This window comes from Corvus moneduloides, chromosome 1 (assembly GCF_009650955.1).
Source record: "Corvus moneduloides isolate bCorMon1 chromosome 1, bCorMon1.pri, whole genome shotgun sequence".
Lineage (NCBI taxonomy): Eukaryota > Metazoa > Chordata > Aves > Passeriformes > Corvidae > Corvus > Corvus moneduloides.
Window position 1 is genome coordinate 92,298,519 of NC_045476.1, and position 15,773 is coordinate 92,314,291.

Below are 15,773 nucleotides of genomic sequence, written 5' to 3' on the forward strand. Positions count from 1 at the left end.
TACAGTAGTTACCACAGGAAAGCTTGACAAGAAATATTTTGGATACCTATCATGAAATCAAAAAGAAATGTACTTTTCAGTGGAGTAAATAGTTCCCTGACTAATTCCCACACCATCCCAAACTTAAACAAAAAAGTATTTTATCTACACAGAAATATGTGAGAGACTTTTTTAAGGACCTGCATCTCTGCTTATCCAATTGTGAAAAGCCTGATCCTGGTATAAACTTTTGTTTAAAGGTGGTATTTTCCACACCACTGCATGTTTGACATAAGAACAACATGCTGAATGTGTTATGACCAAATGTGAATTACAAGGCTATTATAGACTATTAAGGGGTTCTGGTAATATTAATTACCAAGAAAGAAAAGCCTGAGTGGTTGACATGTCACTAGAAAAATCTCAAATGGAATTTGAGTTTGTCTTTGGGTATTTCTTAATGTACTTTTATTAATGCAAATTAAAAGCCATTGGTCTTATTAGCTGCTGCTTTATTCTATTTTTTTTTTCAGTGAGTTAACTTCAGAACTTTTCAGTGAAATCAGTTACAAAAGATGAATCAGACATAAAAGGATTTGGGTGGTTAAGGGTGTGTCACCAGGCCTTAATTAAACATCCGAGGGAGATATCTGAGCCAATTTACACCAGACTGACTGGGAACATCACCATGTAGAGAACGATGCCATACAGACCAGGTCTGCAATTGCCACACGCAAGCCTAACTTAGCGTGCTCCTGTCAGGTTATGCCTCCCTAAATCCCTAAAAGTTTGTGCTTTCCCATCAATAATCCCAACACATATCCCTCTGATGTGCTTACTTCCATTTTGGTGCCTGAATTCTGCTTCTGGGCATGCTGAGCACAAAAACTGCAGAGAAACTATGCTTCTAACCTCCTGCCTAAATTCCAACAGGATCCATAAAATGTGCAAATCTCCTTCTTTGTCAGCCGAGGGGCCTGATCCAATAGGTGTGTTTAAAGCACAACCAAGCAACTGGGCTTCACAAAAATGCAACTGCCTGAAAAGGCAGCTATGGCATTTACCTCTTGTCCTGTCCAAACCCCTACCCCAAATTTGGGGATTCAGTAAAAGCATGGTAAATCCAGGTCCAAAACTGTTGTGTAGTTGAGAAGAAACAAACTTTCCCCTCTTGTGAGGAGGGCAAGACTATTCTCTGTTCAAGGACATGAACATGAGTTTAGCTAAAAAGAGACAGAGATTAGGGCATTCATCTGGGCAGGAAGCCATTTGGCTCCACCAGTTCTAGCTTTAGTGACTACTTACTTGCTGGATGTAACATCTGCTTAGCATAAAACACAGAAAAACATCTCTGCCGCTGGCACTGGAACCCAGAGCTGCCACCACACTTAAGTTATTTCATTACTGGTCTGAATAGTTAAGCTTGCTCTTGCTCTCTGAGTCACTGAATATTTGGGTATTTTTACAAAAGGGTGCTTCCCACATCAAGAATACCTCACAGCTTTGTTCCAGGCAGTCTCCAGCCCAGTAAGTATTTTGGGTTTTTTTTTGAAAGGGAGGAAATAATTCTCTGATGCTGATATCTCTAAAAGCAAAAAAGAGAACTTAGTTCACTTACATTTTGGATAACAGTGGTAGGTGGTAATATTCTAGCGTAAAAGCTTCAAATCCCTGAATCTAACAGCTGATTCAAGGTTTGAATCTTGAGCAGAGACAGGTAACAGACAGAGACGGGCAGAGTTTAACAAGCAACTCTGCTGTGAAGATTTCAGTGGATTCAAAACTTGGGAAATCTGACTCTCGGCTGCTTAGATGCAGAGTCCAGACGCCCACACTGTCAGGTATTTAAAACAGGCACTGCCAGGCATATTTGTACCCAGTTCCTTTTGTAGATATGACCCTACTCAAGCCCTTTTGATTTGACTTAATTCATTTCTCTGGTTCATCTCTCAGAAAGTTTCTTGACAATATTTCCTTCAAATGTCCTGTTAAAACCACTGCAGGAGCTGAAGATTATGAGTTTATCTTTTTAAAGCAACAACTTGAATAACCATGAGTTGTAATGATTTAACTCTGAACCACACAATCTAAATAAAGATGCAGGTTTCTGGTAACCACTGACTACCTGATAACATTTTTTTTTAAACAAAACCTTTATTTATGGTCACAAAACAGAAGCTTAAATGTGACTTCTACAAAACCTAACACTCAGAAGTCAAAATGGAGGGAAGGTCCCCCCTAATGACTTCTTTTCAAATCTCATGATCTTAAGCCACTTTTGTGTGGTGAGGGCAAGAGCTGACAAGTGATTTTTGAATGCATGAAGTTGGCAAGTACAAGCTAAGCAGCACAGACAGAACAGGGGTCAGCCGACATGCCTCTTCACCAGATACTGTTTTTAATAGCTTGTAACTTCACCATGCTTTAACCATGGATGCTGAGACTTTCCATTCCAGGTGTCTGCCTCAGGCTATTTTTTTTTTTTTTTTTTGAGCCAGAGTAGTTCAGCTGGTTCTAAGATGATTTTTTTTGCACTAACTCTAAGGACCTTTTCTTTGAAGAGGTCTAGTAACACCATATTTTGGAGCAAAAACTTGAAGTCTGATGGTGGCAGGCAGCCACTGTTTCAAGCACTTGCCGTCTGCTATCACATTACTGTAAGAAAAAATCTAAAGGACACTATAATATGCAAAACCATCTATGATTCACATGAGTGAAGACAGTTAATATCCTGTAAGTGCACACCACAAAAGGAGGTAGGTACAGCTGCATCTCTCCAGCAGCCATAGTCTGGCTGAAAGGCACCTCCATGGTCTGCTTAATCTATAACTCTGCTCTGAGACAGAATAAAATACGTGTAGCTCATCCTCTAGACATTTTTGGAGGTTTTACAGATTAGGTAATGATAAGGATTTTCACAGTCATTTTTAATAGCATGCTCCCCTGTGAAATTTCCATGCAAATTTTCTCCTTCTCGTATCCAAGTTAAATTTCTATTGCTATATGTAAGGCACATTGCTTCCTGTCCTGCCCTCAGTAGACAAGGACAAATAAAGTTGATCATTGGCATCATTACTACCTACTGAAATTCTCTCAATGCCAGCTCAAGCCTTGGGCAAACCTTTCATCTTACCAAGGCAAGTTAACAGTAATGATTTTTTTTTCCATGGCATATCACAGGCTATCAAAATAAAACTAACTCTACTGTGATGGTGAGCCTTATGCTGAGATATATGATATTTATTAGATCTCTTTTTCTTCTGATCATGTGAACAGATGCACAAATGAAAATGTTTATATCTTCCCTAGTGTCATCCTCTGACATCTAACTACTGGCTTACAAGCACCCTTTAATGAAAGACTGGGGGGAACAGACCTGTCCACTGCAAGATATTGACAACTTTCCATACTCAGTTTGTTGAGTTTAGTATTTTTGCAAACAAAATCACACTAAGCAGAATTGTTTCAAGGGCCAGATCACAATCTACATGTTGGACAGTGCATATAGCTCTAACTCTACAAAATGCCAGGATTTGTCCCTGCTAATAACAAATAAACACATCCTGAGCATTGTCAGGAGACCAAGAATGGAGAACGTGAGACCAGGAATTGAAAGCAAATGTGGTTGTCAAACACAAGGAAATATTAAAAATGGATGATTGTTAGCTTCCATTTAGATGACATGGGCAGTATTTTCACTCCTATTACCCTAAAACAGCACCTGCCTATGTGACATGAAATCCTTGACAGGAAAGGATATTACCTGATCACCTGGAACCTGACATGGTTGAAGAGAAACAACATTCATCTAACTGCACCTGATCCTTCTTTCCAATCATTCTGAACCGAGAAAGTGCATCATGAATGGCGTAACTCCTGCCTTCAACAAGGGCATACAAGTTACAGTTAGAGTACAAGGCACTGAAAAGGTAAATCATACATGTTTTAAAAGCCTTTATATGGAGAAAAAAGTTGTTGCCATCACTTAAGAAGTGATTGCCAAGATTACTAATGCACCTAAATTCTTGATGACTTTTATCAAATATTAGCACGGTACTTTCTTCTGGAAGCACAATCTTGCAATTACACAGGTACTACAAAATAAAAATAAAAACAAAATCCCCCCTCCCCACATCCTAAACGTATCTGATAACTGTTTAGTATTTTAAATGACATGTTTCTTTTCCTCTTGTAGTTTTGCATATGAACATATATAATCATAGCAGGACAGACTCATCAAGCAGAGAACTACGGGACTATGTGCTTCATTTAATGAGTTGATTCTGGGCAAAACCTACATTCTGACATACACTGAAGACTCAGTATTTTAAAAATGGTGCTGATGAAGTGCTGATGAAAATCCTCCAACATCACACTGCTGAAGTTCTGTTTGAACTAGAGAAACCTTGTGTGATAAGACTTTGTGCTGAAGTTTCAAAACCTCTGATAAGCGCTCCTGGCTGTACTTCTAAATATTTTTTCCCAAGCTGATATATTACATAAACAAAGTCCATATCAGAGCTACACATCGTTCAGCACTTGGGATGTGCTTTTTTGCTCTTGATTTATGAAAACACAAAGGTCCCAAAAATAAAACCAGCTAATTTTAGTACTGTGTTCCAAATACTGTGTTTTAGCTTGATCAACTGCTTATATGAGGACAGTGACACCAAGCGGCAGAGAGGACTCAAGTTCCCTTTTTTTTCCAGCTGTTCTAAACTCCACCTCTGACAGTCTGCCTTCGGCACAGAAAAAGCTGAATACAGATAACAGCACTGTAACTTCCAACTGCTTCTATCTGTATGTGTGTATTTCAATAGCATTTGATTTGTGAAAACTTAACCTGGATATAAAACTCATCTTCTTAGCACAAAACTGATTTTTTTCTCTTCCCAGATTAAGGGAAAGGTATTTCTGCATCATTTACAATACACGGTTGGATTTCGTGTCCTTTACTGGTGTGTGGTGTAATGAACTGGGCACTTTGAGGATTTTCACAGAGAAGTCTTTTCTTGCATTTCTACACCTTCTCTCTAAGCTGTTAACAAATTCTTTTCACCTTTATTTTTGCTGATACTGTGAAAAATGTCCTTTCACCTCAAGCATAAGTGTTGACTTTGCCATCTTGACTTTGAAAATCTGCTTCTTCATCAATAACTCAAAGTATTTTTAGAGGCATTAATAATTCCAATAATAATTAGATAAATATGGCACAGATAATGTTTTGGTGGTTAAAAAGTGAATATAACTTGTGCTTGAATAAACACTTAAGGGTCTCTTATTTCTTACACTTTTATTCCATTACCTCATATTGCTCAGTTTAAACAAAGAAACAAACCAACTCCAAATCAATACTCAGAATAGAGTCTTTACTTTTTTTCCCCTACAATTCAGTGCACATCACCACCATGTAATAGTGAGAAAAGGACTTAAACTAAACATGTGAAAGTTCATGCCTTTACCTTGGTGATGCCTTAGAATTTAGCTTTTATATTTTTCAGATCCTGTACTGCTTTAGTCCGTAACTCTAAAACTCCATAGCCTGTTAGCTACTGTTCTCCCATTCTGGTTAGACATAACAAACCCTCTCTGGGCCTGAACTCAAAGACACCTTGCTGTCCCAGGCCCTGAAATATGTAAAAACTAAGCTCTGGACAGGGGGAGAAAACTTGGGGTAATGACATCTTTACTTGAAATTATAATTGGAGAATTAACCCTGATACGCGAGGTGAACCAAACTTATGGAAGTGTGAAAACCCGTGGACCCAGGGTTCCATCTTGGGTGGAGCCCTCGGGCTCTGTACTTGTAGTGTACATTTATTGAAGGCCCCTCAATAAATACCTGCTTTTATTCTCCTAATCTTGTCTAGCCTCAGTTTCAGGTAGCCACTCCAAGGCATCATTGGTAGTACTTCAAAAGTTTAACTGTTACTTTATGGGCAAAAAAAATTTTCTTGATCCAGTCAGTGTAACTCCTGGTACCGTACCAAAAGCAATGGCAAGATATTTTTCTTTCAGAAATAAAACTGAAACTGCCTTTGGTTCCCATACAGCAAAAGCAAAATACTTTCAAATCACCCAAAACAGTACTAGAAAGCAGACCTGAGGTAAATGCAAAAGAGGAAGCCTCTACGGGATGACATTTTGCCAACAATCCTATCTCAGCAATAAAACTTCTATATAATAATCTCTAAATACATATTTCCCATATTTGGTCATGTAAGATACCACCTAGTTGGAGTAAGGATTACTTATGAAGTAAATGAGATCTCTTTTTGAACAAGCAGAATAACAAAATTACTCAGAATTTGAGGGTCTCAAATCTAGTCCATAAGGAACTGCTAAGCTGAACTTTAAAATTATGATGTGCTTTTGCTGGTGTTTCCATTTGAATTTTATCTTAATACAAGTTATCTGTGCACAACTATCTATAGCAAGTTTTGCAACATTTTAGAATTTTTCACCTAAGGCATCACAGTTGTTGAACTTTTTCTTGAATCCCATCTAGCATCTTGAAAGGAGGAACCTTCTGTGTTGCTGAGTGAATCTGTTAGACTTATTTAATACACCTTCTACAAGCTTGAACAGAATAGTACCAAATTCAATGCAACAAAGTTAAACACATTCATTTAACTATGTGCTCATGCCTTAGCAGGACTGAGCGCTCATACAAACACAGGTGACAACCAGAAGTGAAAGACATAAACACTGAACAAGGGCTACATTGTTTCTTTCAAGATTAATCCCTCTAAGAAGAAAATGGGGAAAAGGTTAAATCCAATGACATGGTCATTTAACTGAATAAAAAGAAAACATTTCTACCTCTTCAAGAGTCTTTTTCCTCCCTATAACCTGCACCTTTTAGAAGAGAGTTACATGTTCAAAACAGTTTCGAAAACTTTTTTCATCAATGTCAGAGGAAAAAAAATAGTAATTTACAGTTTGCCCTATAATATTCCCTAGAAAAATAAGGTGATGTCTGTCTTCTGGGGAAAGCACCACACACCTTTATCATCATAATGTTGCTTGTAATTCCTACCCTTCCTTCTTTTCTAGTACTTGGGTATCAAGATATTGAGATTAATTTATAATGGCAGTGAATACAAACCACAAAATTATTTTATTTTGGCAGAGCTTGTGATGCTTTTTCTATACTTTTACTTAGTCTATTTCAATTACACAGTCACCCTCTTCTAGGACTTTCTTTTAATAAGAGAGATCTATTAACCTTTATAGCGTTGCCCAAATTTTTAGTATCATAAGCAGCTTTCCCATTTCAGTAATCTTTCATTATGAAATCTTCAGAGATTTGCAGAGTATGGTGTTTTTACACTTCACAGCCAATCAATTTTCTATCTATTTCTCCTTTTGGACTCCTTTTATATAACTCTTTTCATCTGCGATTTTTTCTCTTACTCTTCCATTTTTTCCATAATTTCCTGTCACCCTTCTCTGTGGCTACTGGGTTCTATATTTTGCATATCTGCACTCCTTTTCCAAAGATCTGTTTATGAAAGGGGGATTCAGAGCTGAACCTGACATTTCAGACTTCTATCACACAATCAGAGTCTTCTCCAGGTTTTGAAAATATGACAACAAAAAGCCAAGTAATTTTAAAAAGTAATAAAAAGATGTGCCATTTATTATGATTACTATACCACCAGAACCACCTTATATTTAGGATTCCCACTTCCTAATTTGATACCTTCCTATTTAGACCCTCATAAATTGGTAGGCTGTCAGTCACTTAAAAATGTTTCTAAATGTGATTCACAGGATTTTAGTACCTCAAATGCTACTGAGGTACTTCACAAAAATCCTGTTTTTTCCAGTGTTTACTCTTCACCCCCAAGCTCCTTATGAAACAAATAGAATGCTACCATGCTGCAGAAGTCAGATAAAGGGATGAAAAGGAAAGGTGTGGTTTTATAAGAAAAGCTCCCTTTAAATATTGTTGGTAAGGCAAACATTCTCTTGCATCATGCAGTACTGTCACTGCATGTCACAACACCTATGTTCCTCTTTCTCACAACTGCTTAGACTCTAACATTGAAAGAAACTTTATTTATAGTGAAGCTAGCAAGTTTTATTTGAAGACAAGGCATTACATTTTAACTTCATGAAGATATGCGAACTGTGCACTCACATAATGAAGCCTGCTAAAGCACAAGCTATTTCTACTTCTACTTGGCTAAGCATTAGGAAAAGCAGTGGTTTCTGGTTAATTCAAACTGCAGGATCTAATAAGAATGCAATAGCATCGACAAGCTGGTTAGTACTTACAATCCAAGCTGCCTTCACTTGTAGATGCAGAACTACAAACATCCTCCTCACCACAATCTCTGTCCATCCTCAAGTATTCTTCTGTCTGCAACACAAACAAGTGTCCTACACAGCAGCAGCAAAGGAAACAAAACTGCAAAAACATGCCAGAACAAAATACCAAACCCCATCACAGAACTGTCTCAGTAGTGCTGGATCTGACTGCTGAGAAACTCTGAAGTAGTCTGCAAAATACTCTGATTCAGGCAAGTAGCTAAGAAAGCCATCAGCAAAGATGTAAGAACAAGAATACAAAGAAAAAATTCTTGGGCCAGGATAAAAATAGGGAGTAACTAATTCCTGTAATATCAGGGACCAGACTGCTAGTCTCTGCTATACCCACAGACACAAGGGAACAAGCAGGGAGCTCCTTCCTTGCCACTTCTCCACGAAGGAACTGTTTCTGTGCACTAGCACATACCTTACTTAAGCCTAGATCCCATGACTGTCTGCACAGCACCTCTGCTCCACTGGATTGCTTAGCAGTACCAATTTGATCTGGATTTAGCCTCAGGCAAACGACTACACTTAACATCAAAAAAGAAATGGAGTTCATGCCACCTTTATGGTTTTTATGCCAGCTACAGGAGAACAGAGGGTAACTGATCCAGCATAAAATTAGAATGGAGAGAACAAGATGATACCTGATCTGGAATTAAGCCTGCCAGTACAAAGTTAACCAAAGAAATACTTTTAACAAATTTGTACCAGCCACGAGAATAGGACTTTGCTTTCATTCTGTGTCACAGTGTTTTCAATATAACGGAAAGTTTTTTTTTAGAAAAGTTAGATCTGGTGTATTGTCATACCACAATTACTGCTCTCAGTGAGCCAGCTGAGAAAAAAGGCATGTGCGTGGGCATGGAAATCTGAGCGTAGGCCTGTAGTGTGCACTGACACCTGATACAGAACAGTTTGCAACCCAGGCTAACACTCTTCTTCCTTCCCTTGCAAAAGAAAATTGCCTTCCCCTTGCAAATGCCTGCAAGTCTGCAGTCCTACTACTGTGCAGGTACGTTGAACAATTATTCCTATCAAATAGTTTTAAAATAGAGACTATGTATGACCACATACACTCTCCTCACCGCTGCAAATTATAATGCAAACAAACAAACAAAAATGAATAAATACGCAGAACCATGGGGTATTTGTGGTTATTTACTCCCCCATAAGCCTTGTGGGGGAGTAAAAATATAAAAATAGCCATAAAGAGAAGAGTTTAGGCACCCTGGGGTTTTGATTCCAGTTCCCTGAAATCATAAGGCATCCTATCATCTAATTCCTTCATAAACCTACCACATCCTTTATTAAAAGACCTTTATTAATGTGCCCTCATCCTGCTAAGTCTGTTCAGCAGTTTCACTGCTGTTTTGGTTAGAAATCTTTCGCAATAGCAAGTCAGATATATTACGCTTTGTTAACTTGCTCCTGTGTGCTGTTCTGTTCTTCAGTTTTCAGTAATTCTTCTACCTATTGTGCTTCAAATTCCCACAGGTTTGTATTAAAAAGGCAACAGTGACTTCCTTGCTCGACTAAACAAAGTGACTGATTTGTTTCTTTTCCTACAGAGTAACTGCCATTTGAAAGTAAGTGTCCAATAAAGAAATGACCAAGAAAAATCAATTAACTTGTCAGAACTAGAGGCAAGAAAGACATAGACCTTTTCCTCAGATTTAGAAGCTGTTTTTCGTACTTGTTTGTACAGTTCCTACTTTTTCCCGGGTCAAATACTATTTTGAATTTAATTAATCCTCAATATCCTTAGCATCCATTAAAATTAGTGTTTTAAAAACCTCAGAGTATCACCTCCTTTGATTAACAACCAAGAGAAAGAGAACAAAAAAAAAATAGAGGAGCGTACAATCTTTGAACACATTTTCAACTCTGCTGTGAGAAACTCACTGCAGTAACCCCTGAATTAGGATGCTTCACAGCAACTTTTTCTAAGGTTGTAAGCATTAATACTTTAAAAGTTAAAACTGATCTGCTTCAGGAGTTAGAACTGCAAGAACACAGACTTCACACCCAAGTTCAGTAAAATGGAATGAGAGGACAAAGTATGATGCATAAACTGCATGCTGTAATGTGTTTGGTTCTTCCAGAGGAATTACAGCTCTAGAGGCTCAGGCTGAGCTTCCTTGTTTACTTGATTCTTCTGAGCAGATACAGCATTATCGCTCCAGTTACACTTTTGTTCCCTTCTAAATAGGAAGTATTTTCTTGCAGTGCAAAACCACTCTGAAAGTGTGTTTAGGGTTCTTATCTCATAAAATACAGCTTCCGTGTGTCCCTTGTAGGATATTAAGAATAGTTCAGCATCTATGACAAACAAGTGTCCAAGTGTCCTATGACAAAAATAGGTTTTCCAACACAGTAATTCACAATGTCCGTAAAGGAATCTATTCCCTGGCAAAAGCACTACAAATTTGATCATGAACAAAAAGGCAGAGAACTATGAGAGATTTATGAAGCTTTCATAGTTTTGAGAATGTGACTGAGAAGACTAGGTAAGTAAAACACCTGTCCATTTACAAGCAAATGTTTCTTACTGCCAGTTAATCAGATACACATTTTATAAGTCCACTCCAAAAGCCTTGGAGGGTTCTTTAAACTAGATAAAAGAAAATTCTGTTTTTCCTCTGACATGCCAGAGTATTAAATACTTTACAACCAAAATCAGTTAACACTAATATTTTTAACAAAGGATGCAAAAAGTATGAAGTTAAAAGCCCACTATTTTCCCTATGTTCCTGATTCAGAAAGTTCTTCTGTATTTTATTCCTGAGATAAATGAAAACATTCCTCATAAATGCATGTCAACAGAATTATTTTATACAGTATTTCTTCCCTAAATTTTCCAGTTCAAGAATACAAACAAAGTTAAAAATGGCTAACATGTCCCCCAGCAGACACTGATCCTTCAGTTCAGTATTGCAAGTTATTTCTTCTACACCTGATTCATCGGCTTTACAGACTTGGAGATGGCAATAGTGTGACTGCACAAAGCTTCCAAGAGGTATAAATGCTTTAAAAGAGATTATCACCCACGCACAGAAGAGGTCATAAGACACATCTACTTGATAATTAAATTGTTCTGTACTACATCAGTCCTTTCATAAATGCATTTTACAATATGAGCACTACTAATAAGCAGACACAGGTTGCTTGAAGCTACTGCCCTTTTTTAACACCTACTGAACTCACAGCATTAAAAAAAAATAAAGAAAAACGTAAATGGTCAACGTGCTTGACTCCTTCAATAAGCAGGTGATATCTCCATCACACTGCGCTGATCACACAGAGCTCATGCACCTGTTAACAGATTACTTTCTGTAAGGAAAGGGAAGGCTGGCCAAACAAATGCTGCCATCCACAGACATAACAGATCTGGAAAGAAATAAATTCTCTTTAGTGAGCAGTACACTGCTGAACACTTACCTTGCTGCTTCTTCTATCAGCATTAAACAATCCCAGAAGTCTTGTCTTTTCTTTCTCTATTGCATCACTGCTTACTGAAGCCTTTCGATTTGGTTCTGAAACAATTTTAATGGAATAGTTGTTACACTTTTGAAATAAAGATTCAGAACATGAGTATTTTAAAACACCCTGGTTTAATTCTGGATTTTTATGAGCTGGAGATGTTATGGACTGGATTATCTAAGTAACTGCCAGATCCTGCACTTACTTTGTCATTAAACTTTCATTTGTTCTGAGTATGCTCCAAAATCTAATGGAAACAAATGGAATAATTCAACAAACTTCACTAAATTTTCAATCAAAATTAAATAACCCTTATTAAAGGCAAAACATGAGAAAATTGTTTATGACTTTACATATGCTTGTTAGATGTATCACTTAAATCTCATAGAGTACTGTAATACTAAAAACCCTAAACACTTAATAAAAGATATAATGGTGAGTATCTTCAACAATTCACAGGTGTGACAATACTGTGAAGTTAAATGACAGATTCTCAGTGTGTAATTTGGATAAAGCTCTGTAAAAAGAGGAAAAAAGACCTTCCCCTTGGAAATAGAGCCCTCCTTGGAACTTGAACTAGCTGGTTGTGGTCACCTTTCTTATCTTGGTGCTTTTACTTCAGGTGGGAAAAGAGGGGAGTTTATAGGTATTTCAGGCTGTAAGAGCTCAAATGTGTCTTCCTTGAACCTGCTTAAGAAATTGTATGAGTTCTCATACCATTTTGTAGCCCTTCAACTTCCCCCTTCAGTTTCTCATCCACAAACTGGATGAGCAAAATGACACACTCATGCATTACAGCAAACAACATTACCCATTTAATAAACAGATGATAAAGCGCTCTCGCTTTTTAAAATGGACTCTGCATAATGCTATAAATATTTCCTCCTGATTCCAAGCACATCAGAGTATTCCACTAGCATTCAAAAAGTTTAATTCACAGGAAAAAAAACCAACTTTCTCTTGTAAATATTTATTTAATAACAATTAAAACTCAAATTCAAAATTACTTGCTTGTTCACACAACATAAAGGTTTACTTCACCAAAAAAACCTCATCCCAGAACTCTTGTGAACTCATTTGCATAACATACGAAGTGATTTTCACACACATCACTTTTGCATATAAACAATCTCACGTGTCAGAAGGTGGGTGTTAAACACATACAACGAACAAAAAGGAAAACAGGGAGAAACTATCCTTAAGAAAGGTTGCAACTGCACTGCAAACAAATACAATAATGAATTCATGCTTTTCTTAAATCCTAAGCACTACCTATGCTTGTATGCTGGTTTCTTGCTTGGGGCTGGGCTGTGACTAGATTGTGATTCCTTTACTTGCACAATCTTCAACCATAAACAATGCTGCAGAAAGGCTAACCTAGCAGCTGCTCATCCACATTGAACATTGTGTAATACCAATGAACTGGGAATTAAGTAAAGCATATAACATCAAAATAATGAGTCTTTATTAATCTGTACAGTTTTTTCTTAAACAAATACAATAGCTATTCCATCTACTATTGATCGCCATGTAAGAGGAAGCCACAGCAAGTAATGACAGAGGATTAGGGGGAATAGAGCTGGCATTAGTGAAGCTAAGAGGCCATGAACTAAGATTTGCTCAATGGCTGTCACCTACTGGAGGTGGGCTTCCATCATACAAATTTAAATAAGTTATCCAGCTTTTCTTCAGTTATGTTGTGTCTGCTAGTAATGCAAAGAAGTAAACCTGGTTAGAAATCAACCATACCTTTCTTGAGGATAATTACTTTAAGCAATGTTAAAACAGACTCAATAGGGAAAGGATATACTAAATACACACATTTTCTATTTGACGGGAAGCAGAAGCACCAATATAATCCAACCCCAACTACTGTAACAATTCAGAAGTCAGCATCTTTTCAGTTACCCAATGTGAATGTATACATTTGATATTAAAATGCTTTGCTGCATGTAAATTGAAATCAGTGGAAGATCTCACAGACATCAAAACATTCTGCCTTTGCTACTAAATAATTTTTTTTCCCAAGAGACCTCTGAAATGTTAGTAACTGTGAAATTTAACTAATCATGATTTAGGTAAACTGAACGGGCTTAGGATCTGTATAGACATACCACACCACAAAAGAGTTAAATGGCAGAATTTGTTACTTGCTGGCATTTTAATGGCTATTACTGAAGAGACAGTATGCACAGAATGTGTTTGTTCTTAGCAGAAGCACAAGACATACAAGCAACACTTTGGAAAGACAACACTGATCAAAAATAGCTTGTTTTTCTACAGCATTTTACTTGACATTCTTAAAGATCTATCTACCAAACCCACATTAAACATAGAGTGAAGTGAAAGAGTTAAACACAGAGTGAAGTTTTCTCTCAGCAGCATTGTACAGTACCTCTATAGTTCAGAGAAGGTTCAGACTGAGTTTTTGATGGAGGAACTGGAAGAGGCAAGCAATGAAAGGATAAGAGAAAACACATTAAAGTTCTAATACAGCCTTGTAAGGCACAATAGTCAGTAATTAGTCCTAGCACCTTTTTTCCTAAGCATTACAGAAAAAAAATGTTGACCGACAACAGAGATGCGGAGCTCTACTGAAGCAGTTTAGCTGCATTTGTATTAATTCCTGGTTCACTCAGGAAGCTGCTTCAACTGCTAAATCAAATTAAGTAAGCAGGTGGCAGCAGAGCTTCCCTTTTAATAATCCTTCAGCTCTTGGTGTTTTCTGTTTCAGGCAAGGAAAGAGTGAGGAGTTTTTCTAGAATCTGCTCTTACAAGAACAGCCTATGGCTTTCAGCATCTCTGATGCCTTACTTGTTAGTGGGAATGTGTTTAAAAAATCTATTTTCTGTTAACTAAACAGGCTAGATACCCACTCAATGCACAAGTCACAGACCAACTGCTACTGAAAACAGTGGGTTTATTCCTCTTGGAGATTACAAATTAGAACACTGAAGAAGAAATTTCCTGAAACAAAGGAAAAATTCTTGTAAATTTACATTTACTGTGCATTTACTGGTTTTCTCAGACACCATGGTGCAGAGTAAGAGGAAAGCATAAAAAATTGAATTATACTCAGGATCAGGGGGATTTTATCACAATGACAGGAAAGGAATACTGAAAGGTTAAAAAAGATCAGAACACAAAAAAAAGTTGATGTAGAGAGCAGCACACTATGATGTGTATATCTTTGTGGGTCCCTTCCAGCTCAACATATTCTCTGATTCCGTGATAATTTGCTGCTATAATCCCAGCCCTGTAGTGAAGTCTTGGTTTTGACTGTATAGGCACAACCAAAATTTGAGGACCAACACTGCACCAGCATACACACTGCCACTTCCATTTGAAAGGAAAGACTTTCATGAAGGCTTATGATAATTACTCTATAGGCTGTCCCCGAAGCACATTGAATGAATCCTGTTGAATACACTCCACGTTCGATATGTTGCTCCAAAATAGTTAGCTTAATTACAGTAAACATGTATGGAAAAAAACAAACATGCAACTGAGTTATGACATGCTGTCAGCCTCTTCTTGGAACATCCTACCAATTCAAAAGAAAAGGAGATATCTAGTTTACTTAGAAGTCCAAACTCACTGAAATTTGACTCACACAGAGGTAGAACTGTCACTTACCAAAGAGTTGGAAAGAAGAGACAGAATGTCAACATAAATAAATAATTTTATAAATAAAAAATAAGCCTACAGCTCAGCACCTACAAGAATGACATTATCTAAACAATAAATAAGGACATTTACTGTGCTGGAAGTGATAGCAATTGAGAACAAACTGAAGGAGACAATTTTAATGAATATCACTTTCTGACCTCAAAGGAAGTAGTGCTTGTCAATGTGTATTTTGAAAGCAGCTATATTTTAAAGCACATCATAGAATTATGTTATTTGAATACATAATCAGGCTGATAAAACTCAACTCCAAGAAGCTGCTACTACAATTCTGTCTATGAGAACAGAAAGCAAGGATAGGTAAA

The 15,773-nt window shown here is 37.2% G+C and overlaps 1 protein-coding gene across 1 annotated transcript in view; it reads right to left on the minus strand.

Moving 5' to 3' along the window:
- LOC116448427 (protein cordon-bleu-like) overlaps window positions 1-15,773 on the minus strand; it is a 116,372-nt gene that overhangs the window by 44,425 nt on the left and 56,174 nt on the right. Inside the window, exons 7-9 of the mRNA XM_032118752.1 lie at window positions 14,177-14,221; window positions 11,740-11,834; window positions 8,264-8,347 (exon numbers count right to left, since the gene is read on the minus strand). Of these exons, the coding sequence (XP_031974643.1) occupies window positions 8,264-8,347; window positions 11,740-11,834; window positions 14,177-14,221 (224 nt within the window). The remainder of the gene's footprint in view (window positions 1-8,263; window positions 8,348-11,739; window positions 11,835-14,176; window positions 14,222-15,773) is intronic.